Here is a 23,654-nt window from a genome sequence, read left to right as displayed (position 1 = left end):
CTTAGATCCTAACCATTGATTTAGATTAATCTTAGCCATCCATTTTGTGTTAGAAGTAGTATAAATAGGGGTGGTCTCATTTGGCACACCACACCTCAAATCTCAAACATTCTCTCTTGTAAAGCATTCTCAAGCAATATAAGTATTTTCTTCAATTCCACTTGTTCTATAATATTTTCTCTTTTGGTTACTTGAATCATTATAAGGTCCGAGTAAGGCTGACTTAGTAGAGACTAAGTGCCGCACGTGAGCTTATTGAGATAAGTCCGTGACATTTGGTATCAGAGCCAGGTCGATTCAAGGAGATGGCAACCGAGACCGAGAAGAATGTGAGCGCAACAAGTGGTGTGATGGGTGATGAGACTCGTGGTCGGGTAGAGACTCGCCAAGGAGCCAAGAAGAACCGAGGTACGTCCAAAGACTTTGTCGCAAACTTGGATAAGAGGATCATGGATGTAGAGACATCCATGGACGGCGTGAAAGCAAAGGTCGAAGACGTCCACCAACGTTTGGATGGTTTGGACGGGGACTTTGACGAATTGAAAGATGATTGCAAGAGTGCAATCAACGTGCTAGACGTTGACATGCGACGTGAGATCCATGACTTAAGGGGTATGCTCATGGGTGAGATTACGAAGTTGCGAGGCGAAATGGAGGGGGAGGTCTCCACTATTCACCAACGCCTCGTGGATTTACAAACCAACATGAACTCTTGTTTGAGATTCATGGCTAGTGGGGGTAGCAACACTGGATGCAATGATCCGAAGGTGGACGTTCCCAAGCCGTCACCGTTCGTGGGGAAGCGGGAAGCTCGAGCGGTTGATGATTTTATATGGGAGATGGAACAATACTTGGAGGGAGTCAACATAGTGGATGATGCAATGAAGATCAAGACGGCAACCCGTTACCTGAAGGATACCGCAGCGTTATGGTGGCGTCGTCGATATGGAGATATCGAGAAAGGTACGGTTACTATTGATACTTGGGATGATTTCCTTACTGAACTTAAGAATCAATTCTACCCCAAGAATGCTCAAAAGGATGCGATGAGTCGTCTACGTAAATTACATCATTCCGGGACGATTCGGGAGTATATTAAAGAATTCACGAACCTTAGCCTGGAGGTCCCAAATATTCCCGATGATATTCTCCTCTTCTATTTTCTCGATGGTTTGCAACCTTGGGCTAAAACGGAGTTGGAGAGACGAGGAGTCCAAGACCTTGCCACCGCAATTGCTCAAGCGGAGGCACTAGTCGACCATGCTAATAGGAAAGATTCGTTCAAGTCAAAAGATAAGAAGGTGAGCCATGAGAAAGGTGGGGGAGATAAGCCCGCCCAATCAAGGAATGATAATACACGTAAGCCACCAACCGGGAATAACAAGAGCATAAAAACTTCTTACAAGAATGATGGATGTTTCATATGTGATGGACCGCATAGAGCCCGAGATTGTCCGAAGAAAGCTAGCCTTCATGCTATGGAAGCTCAAAAGGCGGGTTGTCAGGATGAGGAGCGGTGCATAGGATCAATGCATATCCTCAACGCAATCAAGGCCAAGACGGAGATACCCAAGGTAGTGGCTAAAGGACTCCAATTCGTAGATATTAACATTTGTGGAGATCGGGTACGAGCTTTGGTGGATACGGGAGCAACTCATAACTTTATCTCCACCGATGAAGCCAAAAGGCTAGGACTTAAGGAAACAAAAGAGAGTGGCATGATGAAGACGGTGAACACGAGTGCCAGACCGATTAGTGGGGTGGCTAAAGACGTATATGTGAAGATTGGAGAATGGGAAGGAATGATTGATCTCTCAGTCGTGCCTATGGACGACTTCAAGTTAGTACTTGGGATGGAGTTCCTAGATAAGGTACGCGGTTTCCCTATACCGTTTGCTAATTCACTGTGTATCTTGGATGGTGAGAAGACTTGTATGGTGTCAACCGAACGTGGAAGCAAGAGTGCATCCAAGTCACTTTCGGCCATGCAATTCAAGAAGGGGTACAACAAGAATGAGACATGCTATTTAGCGGTAGCAAAGCAAGAGACGGTCGAAGATAAGGGAAAACTAGAGGTACCCAAGGAGATTGAGAAGGTCCTTGATGAGTTCAAGGATGTCATGCCCAAGGAGTTACCAAAGAAGTTACCACCTAGGAGGGAGGTTGACCATGCGATCGAGTTGGAGCCGGGATCAAAACCACCTTCCAAAGCCCCATACCGAATGCCACCACCCGAGTTAGAGGAGTTGCGAAGACAACTCAAGGAGTTGCTGGATGCGGGATACATCCGACCGTCAAAATCCCCGTATGGTGCTCCGGTGCTATTTCAAAGAAAGAAGGATGGGTCCTTGCGGATGTGTATAGATTACCGGGCACTCAACAAGGTAACTATCAAGAACAAATACCCAATCCCACTTATTGCTGATTTGTTCGATCAACTTGGGAAGGCGAGATACTTCTCCAAGTTAGACTTGAGATCGGGATATTCTCAAGTCCGAATTGCCGAAGGAGATGAGGCTAAGACCACATGCGTGACGAGGTATGGCGCTTATGAATTCCTAGTCATGCCCTTTGGTTTAACCAATGCCCCTGCCACATTTTGTACTTTGATGAACAAATTATTCCACCCGTTCCTCGACAAGTTTGTCGTGGTGTACCTGGATGACATAGTCGTGTATAGCGATACCATGAAAGATCATGTGAGGCACTTGAAGCAAGTATTCCAAGTACTAAGGGACAACGAGTTGTATGTGAAGCTAGAGAAATGTTCATTCGGATTAGAGGAGGTGGATTTTCTTGGACATCGAATTAAAAATGGGAAGTTACTCATGGACGGGGCTAAGGTCAAGGCAATTCAAGAGTGGGAGGCACCAATGAAGGTGACTGATTTACGATCTTTTCTTGGTTTAGTAAACTACTATCGTCGTTTTATCAAGGGATACTCGGCGAAAGCGGCTCCATTGACAGAATTGTTAAAGAAGAACAAAGCTTGGTTGTGGGATGAGAAATGTCAAGCAGCATTCGAAGAGTTGAAAGGAGCGGTCATGGAAGAACCGGTGTTGAGACTTCCGGATGTGACCATTCCGTTCGAGTTACACACAGACGCATCGGACTTTGCTATTGGAGGAGTTCTAATGCAAGAGGGTCACCCAATCGCGTTCGAAAGCCGAAAACTTAACGAGGCGGAAAGGAAGTACACTGTGCAGGAGAAGGAGATGACGGCAGTGGTTCATTGTCTGAGGACATGGAGGCATTATCTTTTGGGATTAAGGTTCGTGATTAAGACGGATAATGTGGCAACGAGTTATTTTCAAACCCAAAAGAAGTTGAGTCCCAAACAAGCTCGTTGGCAAGACTTCCTAGCCGAATTTGACTATGTGTTGGAGTATAAGCCTGGGAAAGCCAATGTGGTAGCTGATGCCCTAAGTCGTAAGGCGGAGTTTGCAGCGATCACAAAACCACAATTCTTCCTTCAAGAGCGTATAAAGGAGGGATTAGAGCATGATTCTATAGCCAAAAACCTTGTTGGATTGGCTCGAGATGGGAAAACGCGAAGGTTTTGGCTCAAGGGTGATCTATTATTCACCAAAGGAGACCGGTTATATGTGCCTAAGTGGGGTGATTTTAGACGGACAATCTTGAAGGAGTGTCATGATTCAAAGTGGGCTGGTCATCCAGGTATCAAGAGGACACTGGCATTAGTAGAAGGCACTTATTATTGGCCAAGGATGGAAGACGACGTAGAGACGTACGTGCGAACATGCCTAATATGCCAACAAGATAAGATAGAGCAACGCCAACCAGGAGGACTATTACAGCCGCTACCTACACCGAAAGGACCATGGGAGAGTGTTTCCATGGACTTCATTATTTGCTTACCTAAGTCGGAAGGGTGTGGGAGTATTATAGTCGTGGTAGACCGGTTTTCTAAGTATGGTACCTTCATAGCCGCATCATCCGAAGTTACCGCGGATGAAACCGTAAAACTATTTTTCAAGAATGTGGTGAAGTATTGGGGGATACCGCATGTGATAGTAAGTGATCGAGATCCGAGGTTCACAGGGCGTTTTTGGACGGAGTTGTTCAAGATCATGGGGACGGACTTGAATTTCTCCACGAGTTTTCATCCCCAAACAGACGGACAGAAGGAAAGGGTGAATGCACTATTGGAGCTCTATCTTCGACACTATGTAAGTGCAAATCAACATGATTGGGCTAAGCTTCTTGATATTGCTCAGTTCTCTTATAACATGCAAAGGAGTGAGTCCACGGGGAAGAGTCCTTTTGAGTTGGTGACAGGACGCCAACCATTGACCCTGAATGCTTTGGCCGCTTCATATGATGGAAGCAGCCCAGCCGCTTATAGAACGATGAAGGAGTGGCACGAACAAGCCGACTTGGCGCGAGCATCACTAGATAAGGCGGCCAAGAAAATGAAGAAATGGGCGGATGAGAAAAGACGACATGTTGAGTTCAAAGTTGGGGACCAAGTGATGGTGAAGCTTTTACCTCAACAATTCAAAACATTTAGGAAGGTGCACAAAGGATTGATCCGGAGATATGAAGGCCCATTCCCGGTAATTGGACGTGTTGGGAACGTATCTTATCGAGTTCAACTACCGCCCAAGTTAAAGATTCATCCAGTCTTCCACGTAAGTTTTCTAAAACCTTATCATGGGGACGAGGAAGACCCAGAACGAGGAGTTTCCAAACGAGCACCAATGGCAGTTGCGACTTCGTTCGATCGTGAAGTGGAAGATATCTTGTTGCATCGAACGGTACGGAGACGAGGTGTGCCGAGCTATAGAGAATACCTGGTTAAGTGGCGTAACTTGCCCGATAGTGAAGCAAGCTGGGAAGCCGAAGACTTATTGTGGCAGTTCACAGACAAAATCAAGAAGTATCACGAGGATCACACGACGAGGACGTCGCGAGCTTAGGTGGGGGAGAATGTCACAAACCAATAAGTTTGTGGCCCAACCCACTAAGATTATGACCCAATTAAGGGTTTTAACCCAAGAACTTCATGGAAGGCCCAAGAACATCATGGAAGCTCCCTAGAACTTTCCCATGAGTTCTTCCATGGAATGGTATGGAATGTTCATGGAAATATCTATCTCCATGTATATACTTGAAGTTTCTAGTACTTAGATCCTAACCATTGATTTAGATTAATCTTAGCCATCCATTTTGTGTTAGAAGTAGTATAAATAGGGGTGGTCTCATTTGGCACACCACACCTCAAATCTCAAACATTCTCTCTTGTAAAGCATTCTCAAGCAATATAAGTATTTTCTTCAATTCCACTTGTTCTATAATATTTTCTCTTTTGGTTACTTGAATCATTATAAGGTCCGAGTAAGGCTGACTTAGTAGAGACTAAGTGCCGCACGTGAGCTTATTGAGATAAGTCCGTGACATTAAGCTTCAACCATGGTTAGGATTTAGTTTATTTATACTATACGGTGGGTAGCCCATATTATACAAAACATGGTCATGGTTATCTTAGTTCAAATATAAGTTTAGCTTAAATCAAAAATTGAGCCATCAAGTTTCATTGTTTGATACATTAATTCATTAAAATAAGAAGAGCTTATGAGAAATAAATTTATTAATATACCATTTATTATATTAGTTTACATTTTATATATGAGTCCCTTTAAAAGTTCAACTATATTATCAAACACTTAAAAAATTAAAACAATAAGCTCCACCTCTAGTCAAGCCATAAACTCTAGCTCCAGCTACAACCATGTTGTTTTTTCTAAGTGTTTGTTAAAGTGGCTGGAACTAGAGATTACACTTGTGAAATAACTTAAAAGGACTCATATATAAAATGTAAACTAATATAATAAATGATATATTAGTAAATTATTTCTCATAAGTTCTTTTTTAAGAAACTAGTTTCAAGAGTTTATTTTTCTAGAACTTACTTTTTATATAAGCTCTACTTTTTGTTGTATATGTCGAACAAAGTTTATGACGTGTAGCTTATTGAAGCCAGAAGCCTAAGCTCCTATTAATTTTCATAAGCTCTCGTAAGCTTGTCAATCAAACACACTCAATGCTTGTTGGTGGGTTCATAAATAACTGTTAAGAAGGAACTTAAATATGGAATCTAACACTAAAATGGTTATATAATCTGGATATTATCTATTCAATATACTAACATTATTTTTAGCTAAAATAATAATAATAATAATAATAATAATAATAATAATAATAATAATAATAATAATAATAATAATAATAATAATAATCTATAGTTTCTATTAAAGTTCTATAATGATGATGTGATTATTAGGCTAATTCTTTTGTTAAAAAAAATCAAAAAATAAAAGGAAAAAAAAATCTAACATGGTGGGTGATGTCATTAATCTAAATAATTTTGAATTAAAATTAAATCTTATTAATTAATTATTATTATTAAATCTTATTAATACTTATTTTAATTATTAAAAGTAAATAATTTTGAATTATTTTAATTCATTATTTTGAATTGAATACGAAAAGGTATAAAAGCTAAGCAGAAGGAAATCAATTTTAAATTTATATTTTAATTTGCAGTTTTAAAATAAAATAATAACCAATATCATCTTTTATGATTGGATGTAGACTGTTTAATACTCTTTGAGTGGCAGAATATGTGAGGGGGAGTGAAGAGATGAAGGGTAATTACTCCACAAAATGAAGGGCAATTTTAACATTTTATATTTTTGGATCATACATGTATAACTTCAATTGGCTAAAATTAAAAGATAAAAAATTAAAAAATGTCAAATGACATGTAATTTATTATTGTTATTTATTTAATAATTATAATTATAATTATTATTTTTATTATTATATCATTAATATTCATATATGAATTCTTTTTATGGAATTAATTACGTTAATATGTATGCGAAAATACATATCTCAACATGTTTATAAAAACAACGATAAATTTCTTAGTCGGAATCCGTGATTCCACGGGTAATTAAACTAAGGGTCTGTTTGATTGTCTCTGAATGGAACCATTCAGCGCTGATTGCTGAATCGGTCAGCATTCAGAGTGTTTGATTCATACCTCTGAATGAAGCTTGCTGCTGAACGAGGAAACAAAAGGTGCTGAACCATTCACCTTCAAAACTCTCCCTTAACCATTCAGTGCTTTCAATTTCCCCAAATTGCCCCCAATTTCTATAACCTAACATAGCAATAGTATACAATACGATTCTTTCTTTAGGTGATACAAAGTGACTGACGAAATTAATCTGTAAACAACAGTAGGAAAATACGATTCGAATCCTGCTACCTACTGCTCGTGAAGTGTGTTCTGTAATTGTGCGAAGGGTTGCAAGTCTATGGGTTGATTTGTTTGTGTAACCCATATTGACACTGTAATATTTTTGTTCATAATATAATTTTTGCTTTTCAAAAGAAAAGAATAAAATGAATAAATTAACGAGGGAATTAGATGGTGGAAAGAAGATAAACAGTGTTTGGTGTCTGCAACTTTTTGGTGGAATGGAGGTTCTATCTAATATGAAAGTCAAAAGTTGGATCAAGTATATACGGAGTATGATTTTTTATTACTCCGTAGTTATCTATTTTAATTTCATTTTATGTATATAATAGTATATGAATATATGAATATGAATATTGATGATTTTTTTTATATATATAAATGATATATGAATATGAATGATGCATATTATTTTGTTACCTGTTTTGGAATTATAAACATAACAGGTTAAAATAATTACCCAAAATGTGTGTATAGTTTCAAATAAAATTTAAGTATATAGAAGGTTAATATAGTAATTTTAATTATTCAGATTCTCCATTCAAAATGATTATCAAACATTGCTTTTTAATTCAGAATCAAATTCATTCAGAGTCTCTGAATGATTCAGAATATGAATCATTCAGCGCTAAATCGTTCAGTTTTTATTAAACGCACCCTAAATGACTTTAGCATTTACATTCACCTAATAACTAAAACATATCATTAAACTATTTTGTTTAAACAAACCCGTGGTTCCACGGGTCATTTCACTAGTTATATATGCTATACAGATATTTACTGTAAAGTGTACGAAAGACTATCTCAAATGTATGTTACAGGTCCGCCGTTCGTGTGAACGTGCTAGCTTGCTCTCTAAGTCTTAATGATGATACAATTCAAACTCGCTCTTGCACCAAAAAAATTTGGTTAGAAATGATTATGATTCATCGTAACATTGATTTATATATGTATAAGATTGAATGAGTTGAGCTAAGTGAAACATATCAAGCTCAAAACGAGCTCTTTGAATTTTAAACGTGTTGATTTAAAGCGTAAATTCAGCTCATCTACACTCCTACTTGCACGGTAGTATAGCATTAAATATATTCAAGAGAATTATATATTACTTCCACCGTCTCATAATAAGTGTCATGTTTTGACTTTTTAAAGTCTTTATTTAACAACTTTGACCTTAAATATATTTGTTTGTATTATATAATATTTGATGAAACTAATAGGAATGAATTGCGTTTCAAATGTACTTTTTGTTGGTATGAGTTTCATCAACCGTTATATAACACAAATAAATATTGGAAGTCAAAGTCGAAAAGAAAAGACTTTCAAAAGTCAAAACAGAACACTTATTATGAGACGGATGGAGTACTTACAATAAACTCTGTTGTGAAATTCACCGTTAAAAGGGAAAATACACTTAGATTAGCAACATTTTCAGAAATTTTGATCATAATTTATAGACCACATAACTCGGAGTTGCACATCAAATGGACAACAAAAGTACGAAAACTCTATAATTAAATTTTTCCCCTTTAAATGATATTCGAGGGTCATTGAATTTCCATCTGATTAGCTCACTGATCAAGCCAAAATTTATCGGTTAAGGATATTCCGGCTTAAGTGCACTGAGGTAGTAGTTGTTACTGAAAGACCCTACGATGGTGATTATTCGATCTTTAATCTGAACATATCATCAATTGCCATGTCCGATCATTGAACATCCTTTAGATGCTCCAATGATCCGTATTCAAACAACATATTCTCATTCACGATCCACTATAGCTACCTCTTTCGAGAGTAGCAGGGATACCGTGATATTAGTTGTAATCTCTCCAAATCCAATAACCACTAAAATGATGGTTTTTATCCTCTATTTATAGGAGTCTGTTTATGTGCGGATATGACCTTACTCGTACCTTCTGCATCGCAAGTATAACGCGCAACATAAGTCTTATTATTGTCCATTGCATCTTATATGAGCATAATTCATAAATTCTTATGTGCAAACAATTAGATTGTGTCCTGTTTATTAAATCTTAAGATTTATTTCACAATAATCATTATTAGTTAATATTTATATTTATAAATAAATACCCGGAATTTGAGCTTCAAATTCAAAATTAAAGTATAATTAACCAATTAAATTTGGTTTTTAATATTTTAGATCAAATAAATACTTATTATTTATTTTTATCAATATACAATATACAACGACATTAAATAGATAGCTTAATATTTACAACTATTTTTGATAATTTCATCATTTGTAATTCTTAAATCATGTTATCTACCTAGGATATAACTATTATTATTATATATATTCATCAAATGTCCGTGTGTATAAACGGGTCAAGAAGCTAGTATATATATAGGAAGCAATACCTTAAAGTGCGACCATTGAAAGAGTACGAAATGTAGGTCTCATCCTCGGTCACACGAGCTACTGTTTGTTGGGCGACAACAATCCTTTCATGAACTAACCGGACAATTCAGGCAAATCTTGTTCCACTTGGAGCATCAGAAGTAATTATACGGCCCAACTGGAAGAGCAAAAGGTTCGAATCGTGCATAATACTTTGAACAATGTCTTTTATAGGTCTCAAAGTAAGTAGTACTTTGAAACAAAATGGCCAAATTAAGGTGGCAAGAATTGGAGTAGCTGTAAATGAGTGAAACTGTGAAAGCCCCACTAGGTTCACCTTTGCTAAAACCATATGCAAAGGCATTGCTCAAATTAGAAAGATGGAATAAGTTAGAATATTGGTTGATAGATTTGTGCGATTGGTTGTGTTTAAATAAACCTACTCTCAAGTTCAAATATCACTTTCGATACATTTAGAAAAGAGTCGAAATCGGTCACCAAATAACTCAGTTAAATCACGTACTTATAATAAGTAAAAATATTCATCATCTCCAAACACACCATCAGTTTAATTATATGCATTTATTTATCATCACTATGAATGTTATAATGTGTGGTTTGAAATTCAAATTTTTATTTATAGAAAATGTGAAGTTAGATTGTGTGGGCCTTGATTCTTAATTTAGGAAACTTCCTTGCAGTTCCTAGGAATGTCATTATGTAACATTTGTGTTCCAATGTAGAAAACATACAAGCTACAATACAAACAACTTATCATTATCATTATTCATGACCCCATCAGAGCAGTGGGAGTGGAGGTCAGTCATGAAATGTCCCGTTCTTATTGATTAAAAACGTTCCATATTAATTGATTTCGTTGCGAGATTTTGACCTTTATATGAGACATTTTTCAAATACTGCATTCATTTTTAAAACAAACCATAACCTTTATTTCATAAATAAAGGTTTAAAAAGCTTTACGTAGATTATCAAATAATGATAATCTAAAATATCCTGTTTACACACGACCATTACATAATGGTTTACAATACAAATATGTTACATCGAAATCAGTTTCTTGAATGCAGTTTTTACACAATATCATACAAACATGGACTCCAAATCTTGTCCTTATTTTAGTATGCAACAGCGGAAGCTCTTAGTATTCACCTGAGAATAAACATGCTTTAAACGTCAACAAAAATGTTGGTGAGTTATAGGTTTAACCTATATATATATATCAAATCGTAACAATAGACCACAAGATTTCATATTCCAATACACATCCCATACATAGAGATAAAAATCATTCATATGGTGAACACCTGATAACCGACATTAACAAGATGCATATATAAGAATATCCCCATCATTCCGGGACACCCTTCGGATATGATATAAATTTCGAAGTACTAAAGCATCTGGTACTTTGGATGGGGTTTGTTAGGCCCAATAGATCTATCTTTAGGATTCGCGTCAATTAGGGTGTCTGTTCCCTAATTCTTAGATTACCAGACTTAATAAAAAGGGGCATATTCGATTTCGATAATTCAACCATAGAATGTAGTTTCACGTACTTGTGTCTATTTTGTAAATCATTTATAAAACCTGCATGTATTCTCATCCCAAAAATATTAGATTTTAAAAGTGGGACTATAACTCACTTTCACAGATTTTTACTTCGTCGGGAAGTAAGACTTGGCCACTGGTTGATTCACGAACCTATAACAATATATACATATATATCAAAGTATGTTCAAAATATATTTACAACACTTTTAATATATTTTGATGTTTTAAGTTTATTAAGTCAGCTGTCCTCGTTAGTAACCTACAACTAGTTGTCCACAGTTAGATGTACAGAAATAAATCGATAAATATTATCTTGAATCAATCCACGACCTAGTGTATACGTATCTCAGTATTGATCACAACTCAAACTATATATATTTTGGAATCAACCTCAACCCTGTATAGCTAACTCCAACATTCACATATAGAGTGTCTATGGTTGTTCCGAAATATATATAGATGTGTCGACATGATAGGTCGAAACATTGTATACGTGTCTATGGTATCTCAAGATTACATAATATACAATAGAAGTTGATTAAGTTATGGTTGGAATAGATTTGTTACCAATTTTCACGTAGCTAAAATGAGAAAAATTATCCAATCTTGTTTTACCCATAACTTCTTCATTTTAAATCCGTTTTGAGTGAATCAAATTGATATGGTTTCATATTGAACTCTATTTTATGAATTTAAACAGAAAAATTATAGGTTTATAGTCGGAAAAATAAGTTACAAGTCGTTTTTGTAAAGGTAGTCATTTCAGTCGAAATAACGACGTCTAGATGACCATTTTAGAAAACATACTTCCACTTTGAGTTTAACCATAATTTTTGGATATAGTTTCATGTTCATAATAAAAATTATTTTCCCAGAATAACAACTTTTAAATCAAAGTTTATCATAGTTTTTAATTAACTAACCCAAAACAGCCCGCGGTGTTACTACGACGGCGTAAATCCGGTTTTACGGTGTTTTTCGTGTTTCCAGGTTTTAAATCATTAAGTTAGCATATCATATAGATATAAAACATGTGTTTAGTTGATTTTAAAAGTCAAGTTAGAATGATTAACTTTTATTTGCGAACAAGTTTAGAATTAACTAAACTATGTTCTAGTGAGTACAAGTTTAAACCTTCGAATAAGATAGCTTTATATGTATGAATCGAATGATGTTATTAACATCATTACTACCTCAAGTTCCTTGGATAAACCTACTGGAAATAAGAAAAATAGATCTAGCTTAAAAGGATCCTTGGATGGCTTGAAAGTTCTTGAAGCAGAATCATGACACGAAAACAATTTCAAGTAAGATTTCCACTCGAAATAAGATTGTTATAGTTATAGAAATTGAATTAAAGTTTGAATATGATTATTACCTTGTATTAGAAAGATAACCTACTGTAAGTAACAAAGGTTTCTTGATCTTGGATGATTACTTGGAATGGATTTAGAAAACTTGGAAGTAAACTTTCAATCTTGGAAGTATTCTTGATTTTATGAAACTAGAACTTTTAGAATTTATGAAGAACACTTAGAACTTGAAGATAGAACTTGAGAGAGATCAATTAGATGAAGAAAATTGAAGAATGAAAGTGTTTGTAGGTATTTTTGGTCGTTGGTGTATGGATTAGATATAAAGGATATGTAATTTTGTTTTCATGTAAATAAGTCATGAATGATTACTCATATTTTTGTAATTTTATGAGATATTTCATGCTAGTTGCCAAATGATGGTTCTCACATGTATTAGGTGACTCACATGGGCTGCTAAGAGCTGATCATTGGAGTGTATATACTAATAGTACATACATCTAAAAGCTGTGTATTGTACGAGTACGAATACGGGTGCATACGAGTAGAATTGTTGATGAAACTGAACGAGGATATAATTGTAAGCATTTTTGTTAAGTAGAAGTATTTTGATAAGTGTCTTGAAGTCTTTCAAAAGTGTATGAATACATATTAAAACACTACATGTATATACATTTTAACTGAGTCGTTAAGTCATCGTTAGTCGTTACATGTAAATGTTGTTTTGAAACCTTTAGGTTAACGATCTTGTTGAATGTTGTTAACCCATTGTTTATTATAACAAATGAGATGCTAAATTGTTATATTATCATGATATTATGATATATAATATATCTTAGTATGATATATATACAGTTAAATGTCGTTACAACGATAATCGTTACATATTTGTCTCGTTTCGAAATCATTAAGTTAGTAGTCTTATTTTTACATATGTATTTCATTGTTAATACACTTAATAATATATTTACTTATCATTTAACATAATTAACCAAGTGTATCAATATCTTAATATGATTCATATGTACCTAGTAAGACGTTGTTATAACGATAATCGTTATATATATCGTTTTCGAGTTTCTTAAATTAATAGTCTCATTTTTATGTATATAACTCATTGTTAAAATACCTAATGAGATACATACTTATAATAAAATCATGTTAACTATATATATAACCATATATATGTCATCGTATAGTTTTTACAAGTTTTAACATTCGTGAATCACCGGTCAACTTGAGTGGTCAATTGTCTATATGAAACCTATTTCAATTAATCAAGTCTTAACAAGTTTGATTGCTTAACATGTTGGAAACACTTAATCATATAAATAAAAATTTCATTTAATATATATATAAACATGGAAAAGTTCGGGTCACTACAAGTCACCCCCACGTTGCACGCTTCGTCGCTAGTCGCCCCACTCCCCACTCCCGTCGCCTGAGCTCGTTTCGGTCCAGTCAGTCTAGGCTGCGACGCATGCAACGGCCTTTTTTTTATCCCCACTTTTATTATATATACTACTCCTCAATTTAAAAAAAAAACACACATTCTTCTCCCTTCTCCATTTAAACACACGAGTATACTTAAAAAAATATGAATTTTTCCATTGTTTCATTGAATGTTTACCACAGTGGAGAGCTCAGCGAGGATTGGAAATCGTATTCCAACTCGCAATGTACTCCGTTCAAGTCCCTCGATGTTAATGGGTTGTCACACCCCCAAATAGGGTCTGGGGTATTTGTGACTAATTATATCAAATCACAGTTGTATAAACGAGAACGACTCTAAATGAGACGTTATATTGAGTTTTGCAGCGGAAGATAAATAGATTACATTGTATATAATGAACAATGCATTAAATGTCTTTAATTGATATGATATGTAATGAAGACTCCAAACATGGCAAGCAATCATCATCAAATTAGCAAATGCAAGTCCTTCAAATTATCCATGAATGACTCGTTGAAATGTTGCTTTCAATTAGCAAATACACAGCGGAAGCATCATGTAGAACCTGAGAATAAACATGCTAAAGAGTGTCAATCAAAAGGTTGGTGAGTTCATAGATTTATCATAAATATGATTTCAATAATAGTGTTAGACCACAAGATTTAATAAAGTTGATATAGAAATATCAATATAAAGTGTTGATTGATATAGAAATACCAATCTAAAAGTAATGCTGAGTTTGTAATATCGCGACTAAACAAAAGTTACCCCGTGACACTTGTTATTCGTGTCGTTGAATCATTATTATGTAGTCAAAGACCAACGGTTAACTGACTAGAGACGTCACTCTCGGTAGCGCTACTCACGATAACTAAGTTTGCATCTTATACCTTAGCAATTAACGATATTACGGTGGGGATTTAGCATGACAAAGCATGTATATAGCATAAAAGTTTGAGTACTTGTGTCTAAATGTAAAACAGTTATAAAAGTTGCGCATGTATTCTCAGCCCAAAAATATATATAAAAAGGGAGCTATGAAAACTCACGATACTGTATTTCGTATTTTACGAGTATGATGGCACTGAACAAGTGCAGAGTTGTCCTCGGATTCACGAACCTATATCAAGTATATATATTAACACATATACTTATAATCGAATAAGTTTATATATAATATTTCAATTGTTATATATATTTCTGTATATATATACTTATATATATTTATTCCATATATAAGTATTTGTTTGATGAAATAATGATAATGAATAATGAGTTGTATTATTTTGTAATAACAATAATAATACTAGTAGTAAAATGATAATAATTATAATAAGATGTAAAATTAATAATAATAATTATAACAATAGTAAAAGTGAAAGTTCTTATAATAATTAAAATGTTATATGTTTACAGTAGTAATGATATTAATAATTTTGTAATATCCATAACAAAAATTATAGTAGTAGTAATAATAATAATACTAAGGAATGATGATTTTTATTTAATATGATAGTTTCAATGAAAACGTAAATTTTTATAATCATGATACTACTAATAATATTCTTAATGATAATATTAGATAAATCGATTGATTTAAAAATAATGATACGTTTAGTATTACTGTTGTCGATAATAATACTAATAATAATAAAAACTACAAAAATAATCATTTCATTATTAATGATAAAAATAATAATAATAATAATGTTAATTCCATTAAAATGATAGTTTTATTAATAATGAACATAATACTACTAATAATAATTATACTTATGTCAATTTTGATAATAATACTAGTAATGATAATAATATTTAGTAATAACAAATAATAATAATAACATTAATTATGATATATGATAACGAATACTTTTTCAATAATAATAATTATAATACTTTGTAATATTAACAATAACTAATAATCAATAATAATAATAATAATAATAATAATAATAATAATAATAATAATAATAATAATAATAATAATAAATGAATAAATAAATAATTAACTACCTTAGAAAGCTTTTTCCAAAAAAATTGCCCAAGACGGGACTTGAACCCATGACCTCTCGCACACCCAACACTCACTAAACCATTCCTCTGCTTCGACTTTTCTGAAATTATATCTAATCTATCTGTATATATATGTATCTGCTTATCCTTCTTCTTCCTTATTCATTAATCGACCAAGATCAAGACCGAAACCAATCCAATCATACAACGAATAATTTTTTGGGTTTAGGAATTAAAATGGAAACAGATACCTCCGTTATTGTTTTGGATCAAAAGAAAGAAAAAAAAAATTAAAACATAACAGCTGCTGCTGTGTTCATCGCGAAAGAAAAAAAAAATATTTGATTTTGAAATTGGAATGTTTTGAGACCTCACTTCCTTCAAAAAAATATCTTTCAAATCGACATTAGAATGCATTAGAATCATCAATTGATCCAGAACTTTTGACACTAACTCGAATTTCGCTTAGAACACATCATTTGACTTTTTTTGAAAATAAGGTTTGACTCCAAAATTCACAATCAATAAGAGGAATTGGAACTCGAAATTTTGCAGAAAGTTTAATTAGATGAATCCTAATATAAATGTATTTTTAGATTTTGAAGATTGATGCTAAATCGAGCTTTTGATAAAAAGTTATGCAACAGAGGTTTCGAGCTGTTTTAATGGGTTTTTTTTTTTTTTCCAATTAGCATCGATCATCAGAAGCTATATAAACTATTATGATTAGGTTAAACGAATAATTTATGCAACATAATTTGCTGTTATTGAGTCACGATCCAAAACAAACAAAAAAAAAAGGCAGTTATGATCAAAAAGAAAATAAAAAAAATAAAAAGGCAGATAAAAAAAAATGGGAAGCAGATCACGTTTTAATAAAATAATCAAAAGCAGATATATATAATTGGAATTGCAGTTCACGATATATATAAAAAAATATGAACTGTTTTATATAATCAGTACATTGAATTTGACTTTTTAATTGATATAAATATATTAATAATACTAATTAATAATAATTATATTAATAATAATAATATTATTATTAATGATAAATAAGAATAATTAATATGACAATATTAATAAATAAGAAAATGATAATTTTAATTATAATAATAATAATAATAATAATAATCATTATAGAATGTTAATAACACTTTTAATTAATAAATGTATTAAGAGTAAAGATATTTATAATAATCTTAATAATAATCTTATCACTTTTTAGTAAAAGTGATAATACTAATAATATTAATGTTTTTTTTAATAATTATTAACAATAACAATAATGATAACATTAGTAATAGTTGTAATACTTTGTAAATGATGATAAATAATAATAGTAATATAACAAATTAATATTAATACTTAATCATTTATAAATAATGGCTCGTGAATCGTCGGAAACAGTCGAAGTTAAGTTTAAATTTAATTGGAAATTTTCCGGGTTGTCATATGGGTGGGACACAGGGCGTTTGTTCGACTACATACGAAAGCATGTCGACTTCGAGGCCTCGGATTTTATGTACATCGTTCCAGAAACTCAAACCTTTGAGTTTCTCACGACTGAACAAGAATGGGAAGAACTAGTCGGGAAAGCAAAACTCAACGACGAGTCTATAAACTTGTATTGTATCCACATATGGTCCCGAGAATTCATCCGCTGCCCACATCCTCACTACCCGCACAACGAGAGTGATGAGGGATACAATAGTCCTAAAACCCCGTGAAAGGCTCGATCGGACGAGTTAATTTTTAGAAAATTTCGGTTTTTTTTTATTTTTAGGACTTGTAATGTTTTTATTTTTAATTTTAGGTTGGTAATGTTTTTCTTTTTTTTAGGAATCGTAATGTTTTTTTTTTTAATTTTTAGGAATCGTATGTTTTTTTTTATTTTCTTATGAAATGTATTTTTTTTTATTTTTAATGAAATTTATTTTTATTAATTTATGTTATATTTAAAATCATTAAAAATAATAAAAATAAAAACTGACATGCCCCAATGACATAGGTCACTACTCCCCATTTTTTCTAGACTCACCAAGTCACGCCTGACATGCCAACTGACCTCAGTCATCACTCCCGGTACTCTCACTTACCATGCCAGATTTCAAAACAACTTATATTTAGATTATCCTCGGTATCGAACCTCGCTTTGCAATCGACTAATTTCAAGGCGACAATCCGCTTTCTAGATAGCGCAAAGTCATCACAGTTAAACCTCTGTAACCACCGGCGACAAAATAAATTGAACAGATGTATTTTAATTCCCAGGGCGTATTTACATTATGCTCAATTTAAAAGATGGAGTAATATTTTTTATGTTTTATACTCAAAAACTTACATAAATACACACTGTTACCATATAGTTACACTTAAGTTAGATGTAGGCATGCAGTTAGCAGCATACCCAATTTTCCCAGTTATAAGACCACAGATAACGTGGCGTGATTTTCCCCAATGTCGCCTAGGTGTCTTGAGAAACACTCCACAAACGCCCGGAATGGGGCGTTTGTGAGCGTTTGTGCATGGGCCTTTGTCAAAAGAAGACGGAAGACTTTAGGTGCGTTTGTGTTTTTTTTTGTTTTTTTAATTCTTTTCCTACCATTTTAACCACTTTTTAACTCAACCTCTACTTATATTTTGCCACATCACCCACAAACACTCCAACAACCTTTGACAAAAGCCCCTCATTACAAGTTACAACTCCCCACTTTCCCTGTCATGGTCCAATCACTGACTTGCCCCAATCACCATTATCCATGGTCTAACATAGTGTTATGCATATGTTGCTTATAAAAAGGCATACCATGGTATATCTTGGATAAACTGATTAAATGTATTTTATAAATTGGTTACAAAATATTTATATTTATATAAATTATAAATGAAATTAAAAATAATACAGTATTAAACAAGCTACCTACATAAGGTTCTCTTCTAACCCCACAATACTGTAAATAATTGTAGAACGTCAAGATCATAAATTTCTTATCTTATCTACATTAACTTGACAAAATATAAAGGAAGATATGGTATTTGAGGCTCAGTTAGTTTTTCATCAGGTACCCCAAAAGTAGCCCAATTAGACCAATGGCTATAACAATGATGATTGAGACACCACCCCCTTGACTTTTGTTGGTTCCACTTGTCAAGAGTTCCTGAACATTGTATCAAGTAGGAAAACAAAAAATGAACATGAACATGACCATGACCATAATAAGACCTTCGAACAGGAAGATGAACATCACAAAATGAGTAGTAGAGGTGACATAATTTTGATACATTTGCCTAAATACGAGTCTGCATCGGTTCTACTTTATATCCAACAGGTTAAACATATAAAATCTTAAACTTTAGCTAATAGAGAAATGGGTCAAATGGTCAAAGTCAGCCCAAATCTGAATTAACTTTCTTGAAACTTAAGGTGTTGTTTGTTTTTGAGTCTGGGGATCTTATTATGTCTTATGTCTGCGACTGTAGGCAGTTTGTTTTTCTAGAGAATTAGATAAAATAATGTGTTATACTGTCTACAAACTCGCAGACTTAGAAATATGCTTCTAAGTGTTGCAGACAAGATTAAGTTAATTTGCAGACATAAAAACAAACAGTCGTCACTAATCAGACTTTTAGGCCACATCTTCTTTACAGATGTGGTTCACAGATTTTCAAACAAAAACATCTTAAAAACAAACAACATCTAAATTAGAGTAAGATGAACACATGTTTTGACGAGTCAACCCAACCCGACCAAATCGTATTTTAAAAAACCTATTTTGACCAGAACCGAGAGTGACATGTTAAACAATCCGCCTGTTTTATAACTACTATAAAGGGCTTAAAAGCTTGCACAAGGGAGGAAGTATACAGGATAAATCATGTCTTACCATTTCTTGTCGAACTTTGCTGCATTGTTGAAGAGCAGCATTTTTTTCCTCGACCAACTTTGAAATGAGAGATCTTGCCTGCAAATACATGAGAGTCAATATAAAAACTTTAAGCAATCCCGGTACCAAAAGTAATAACGAACATGGGATCGTTTTTCTTATTAGAGTCGTTACTGATGAGTACGAGGGTGCTCATTAAGTCATGACAGTTAATATGATGATGTCAGATTAATTCTTTTGATGTCATATGAATCAACAATACAAAATTTGAAGATGAGACAAAAAATGTCTGAAATTCATGAAAAATCTGTAACAAACAATTCGCTCATAAATGTCAACTAACCTCTGAGGATTTATCATCAGAATCGGCATACTGTTTTGAAAACTGAAAGTGTTCAGCAAGAAGCAATATGTTAGCTGACCAAAGCAATAAACAGATTGAAAATTGGAAAAGTTTTCATGGTAAAAGGTAACCTCGGTTACATTCAGATTTGCAGTATCGAAGGTAACCTTTGGTGACACCCCTTCATCGGGTTCCTCGAGAACCGGTGAGGGTGGTTGAGGTGGAGGAAGATATATCACTCTCAATCTGCACTCTTCAACAACACGACCCGGCTGCTTACTGAACTGTAAATCCATGGTATCAGAAGGTAACGATCTTTAAGTGATAAAAAAAATGTCAAAAAAAGGGCTGTGTTAAGCTATGCCATCAAGGTTACAATGTTGAACCATTTGCCCAGGGGTCAATTTTGTTTTTATATACCTTATATGGGTCAAATAAGTAATCTCTGGAGCTTAGTCACAATTTTTTTAAATGCTTATAATCTGCTAAAATTATTATATATTATTATTAATAAATGAGGACCGCTGCACTAAGAAAAAAAAAACTAAACTTGCGGCCATACATATAAATAGAAAATTTTATGTGGAATGCTTAAGATCTGCTAAATCTTAATCTATTAGTATTAAAAAATTTGGAACTTTACATTTCAAAATAATAATACTAAACTTCTGCGACAGAATAATGTGGCATATAACATGAGTCCTATACATTAATATAGAATTACTACTATATAACCGTATGGTCCAACTTGTGAGTTGTACAAGTCACCTCATTTTTTTTTTGAACGGCGATTATTTTGGCATCAGTAGATCATTTCTTTCAACGACCCTCATCAATTGCACATAACACACACGTTCGGGCGGAAACCCGAACCCGATCGACGGTACCTTGGAACACATCCATTCGGTCAGTGGTTCCGGGTAGGGGTCCGTGAACGAATCTGGTAAAACCTCCCTATAGGGTCAATATATACCACCATTATTGGTGTTCAATTGGTTTAAAGAAAATCATGTTATCCCTAAGGATCGAACCCATGACCTCTCCCTATCCCATGACACAAAGTACATGGGGAGAACCGTTGGGCTATGCCCGCAAGTTCTGTAAGTCACCTCATTTTGTACATAGAATTGTGAACTTTTGGTAATATAGACTTCAAATTACCAAGTTAGAGTAAATTGTTATCATATGAGTTTGTAAATATTAAAAAAAAAAAAAAACAGACATAATGTTAGACGGGTCGAAAACCCATACTAAAACTTTTCATGTCCATGTTACCCAATCTGCCCATATTGCCACCTCTAGATAAATTGGAGCACGTTATTACCATTTCTGGGGTGATGTCCTTGGGGGCTACTCCTGCGGTTGCAACGACACTTTGAAGCAGAAACTTGTCCTTGCATTGCATGTCAGGAGGGGCTTCCTTCTGAGCTTGCATTGTCACTGTAGTAAAACTATAAATTTAACTTGGATGCAACACATGCAGAACATTTGCCTTTTAATTAATTTAAAATTCTAGAATACGTCTCCCTAGTTATAAAATATAATTATATATTCTAACCAGTTTAAAGCTAGCAAAGGCCATATAATTTCATATGCTTTACACAATAGTTACTACCTCTGCTATAAATAAACATAAGATAAAAAAAAAACAACATTCCATGTTAAAACTGTTCGTATAAACACTTCCTACGAACATGTAAAAGTTACAAGTGCATAATAAACCTCCAATGGAAACCATCATGTATCTTCTTTCATTGCAAATATATCAAACATCAAACATTCTATTTAAAATGTAAAACATAAAAAAAAAAATATCATGAACGGTTCTTTATGACAAACATCGGTAAGTACTACGATACTATTTTTATTCTGTATTTCCATTTTCAAGATATGTTAACACATCAACATTCTTATGATACTGTATGTCTTTAAAATAAGCAATTTAGGACAAAACTCAAGTACGTTAACTGTTATTTAGTTTACAGTTCCAAGATTCGTTCAACATTGTCATTCTTTTCAAAAACATGTAAATTAAATATGTAAACAAACAATGCAGTATGCAGCAAGATACCAAACACAATGCCTAAAATGCTAATTTCACAAAAAGCTTACTATTGATCCCACATTGTTCTTTCTTACACGTTAGACACCTATATCATCAATTTTACCCTAAAATTTAAAGAAAATTGTGATATCATTATAAAAGCCGTTGACAGTCTCGATTATTTGATGTACCAGATCACATTCACATTCTGATTCAAATAGAAGTTCGTCAACAACAATGCAAATGAAAATAAATTAAATAACAAAATGCCATAGGACAATGTACCTGTAACATCACATGTTGATCCAGGCAAAACGACACCAGTATTTGGACGAACACAATACTTCTTTGGATTGGTAGTTTTCACCTAAAAATTTTCAATTTCCAATCAAAATTTCAAACCAAAAAATAGACATCAAATTCTCAAAATTTCGATCACAATCAAAATCGCACAATCCCTATTTCAAATTCCATTAAACAAACCACACAGTGTGTCAGATTCCTATTCCAATTTCAACAAAACAAATCGCAAATCAAAATCCCTAATTTCAATCATGATAACCTAAAACTCAAAAAATATATTACCTTGAAAGCTACATGATTCTCGGTTTTATTCAATAACTGAAGCGAGCAAGAGATCTGTTTCTTCAATTCAACTAATAATATCAACAAAATCAAAACAATTAATTAACATAAACACAATGCCATTAAATTATATCTATAATATATACATATACATACGTACAAAAAATAATTCTATATCGGTGATTGAGATCGGAAACTTACAAGCGAATTTGAGTTCTACAGGTTCAACATTGAGAAGCTCTCCTGTACTCATTTTAGAATTTCGATTTGTAATAAAAAAAAAATTAAAGAATAAAAAATGATTATGATTTTGGAAACGATGGGGGATATAAATATGATCCGATAATTTTGAAGAGAGAAACAAGGAGATGATTTTGGTTTTGTTCTGCTTTTGTTTTCAAATTTCAATTCAAATTTGAGGGGTGAAAACGGAAACGAATTATGTTGGACTTTTGTTTGAAACTGTTATTTGACCATTTACAGAATAAATATACTTTTTTTTTTTTTCTGGTTGTTTCCCGCATGGCAAAATGACCCGTACCCGATAGAAAAAACCGAAACCCCTTATAATTGAATCGGGTCTGATTCGAGTCCGCCGGGTCATGGTCCGGGTATGGAGATAGTTAGAAAAAAAAAATCCGGATTCGGGTTCGGGTATGGTTTTGTATCCAAACCCGTATACCCGAACCGCATACTCGTATACCCGGCCGAGGAATTTTAATAATAATTTTTATGTAAAATTTTAGTATTAGTATTATATTGTTAATGTATGAAAGATTTATCTTATTTCTTTTTAA

The 23,654-nt window shown here is 33.5% G+C and overlaps 1 protein-coding gene across 1 annotated transcript; it reads right to left on the bottom strand.

Annotated features, from left to right (window-relative positions):
* Window positions 1-19,035: 19,035 nt before the first annotated feature.
* Window positions 19,036-23,110, bottom strand: LOC139853010 (vesicle-associated protein 1-1-like). Its single transcript, XM_071842377.1, has 7 exons — window positions 23,059-23,110; window positions 22,858-22,928; window positions 22,558-22,639; window positions 21,553-21,668; window positions 20,360-20,512; window positions 19,886-19,963; window positions 19,036-19,159 (listed from the first exon to the last, which is right to left on the bottom strand). Exons 1-7 carry the CDS (start codon window positions 23,108-23,110, stop codon window positions 19,049-19,051), a joined length of 663 nt encoding a protein of 220 aa, XP_071698478.1. The 3' UTR covers window positions 19,036-19,048.
* Between the last annotated feature and the right edge of the window lie 544 nt (window positions 23,111-23,654).

Source organism: Rutidosis leptorrhynchoides, chromosome 6 (assembly GCF_046630445.1).
Source record: "Rutidosis leptorrhynchoides isolate AG116_Rl617_1_P2 chromosome 6, CSIRO_AGI_Rlap_v1, whole genome shotgun sequence".
NCBI lineage: Eukaryota > Viridiplantae > Streptophyta > Magnoliopsida > Asterales > Asteraceae > Rutidosis > Rutidosis leptorrhynchoides.
Note: the sequence above shows the minus strand (reverse complement) of the source record. Positions and strands in the feature narration are given on the sequence as shown.

Bases quoted from the DNA above. Each gene is read 5' to 3' on its own strand.
- LOC139853010 (XM_071842377.1), bottom strand. From the start codon at position 23,110: ATGAGTACAGGAGAGCTTCTCAATGTTGAACCTGTAGAACTCAAATTC. The intron at 19,964-20,359 runs GTTACCTTTTAC...ATGTATTTGCAG, and splicing joins CAAATCTGAATGTAACCGAG to GCAAGATCTCTCATTTCAAA. The intron at 19,160-19,885 runs GTAAGACATGAT...TACAATGTTCAG, and splicing joins GCAAAGTTCGACAAGAAATG to GAACTCTTGACAAGTGGAAC.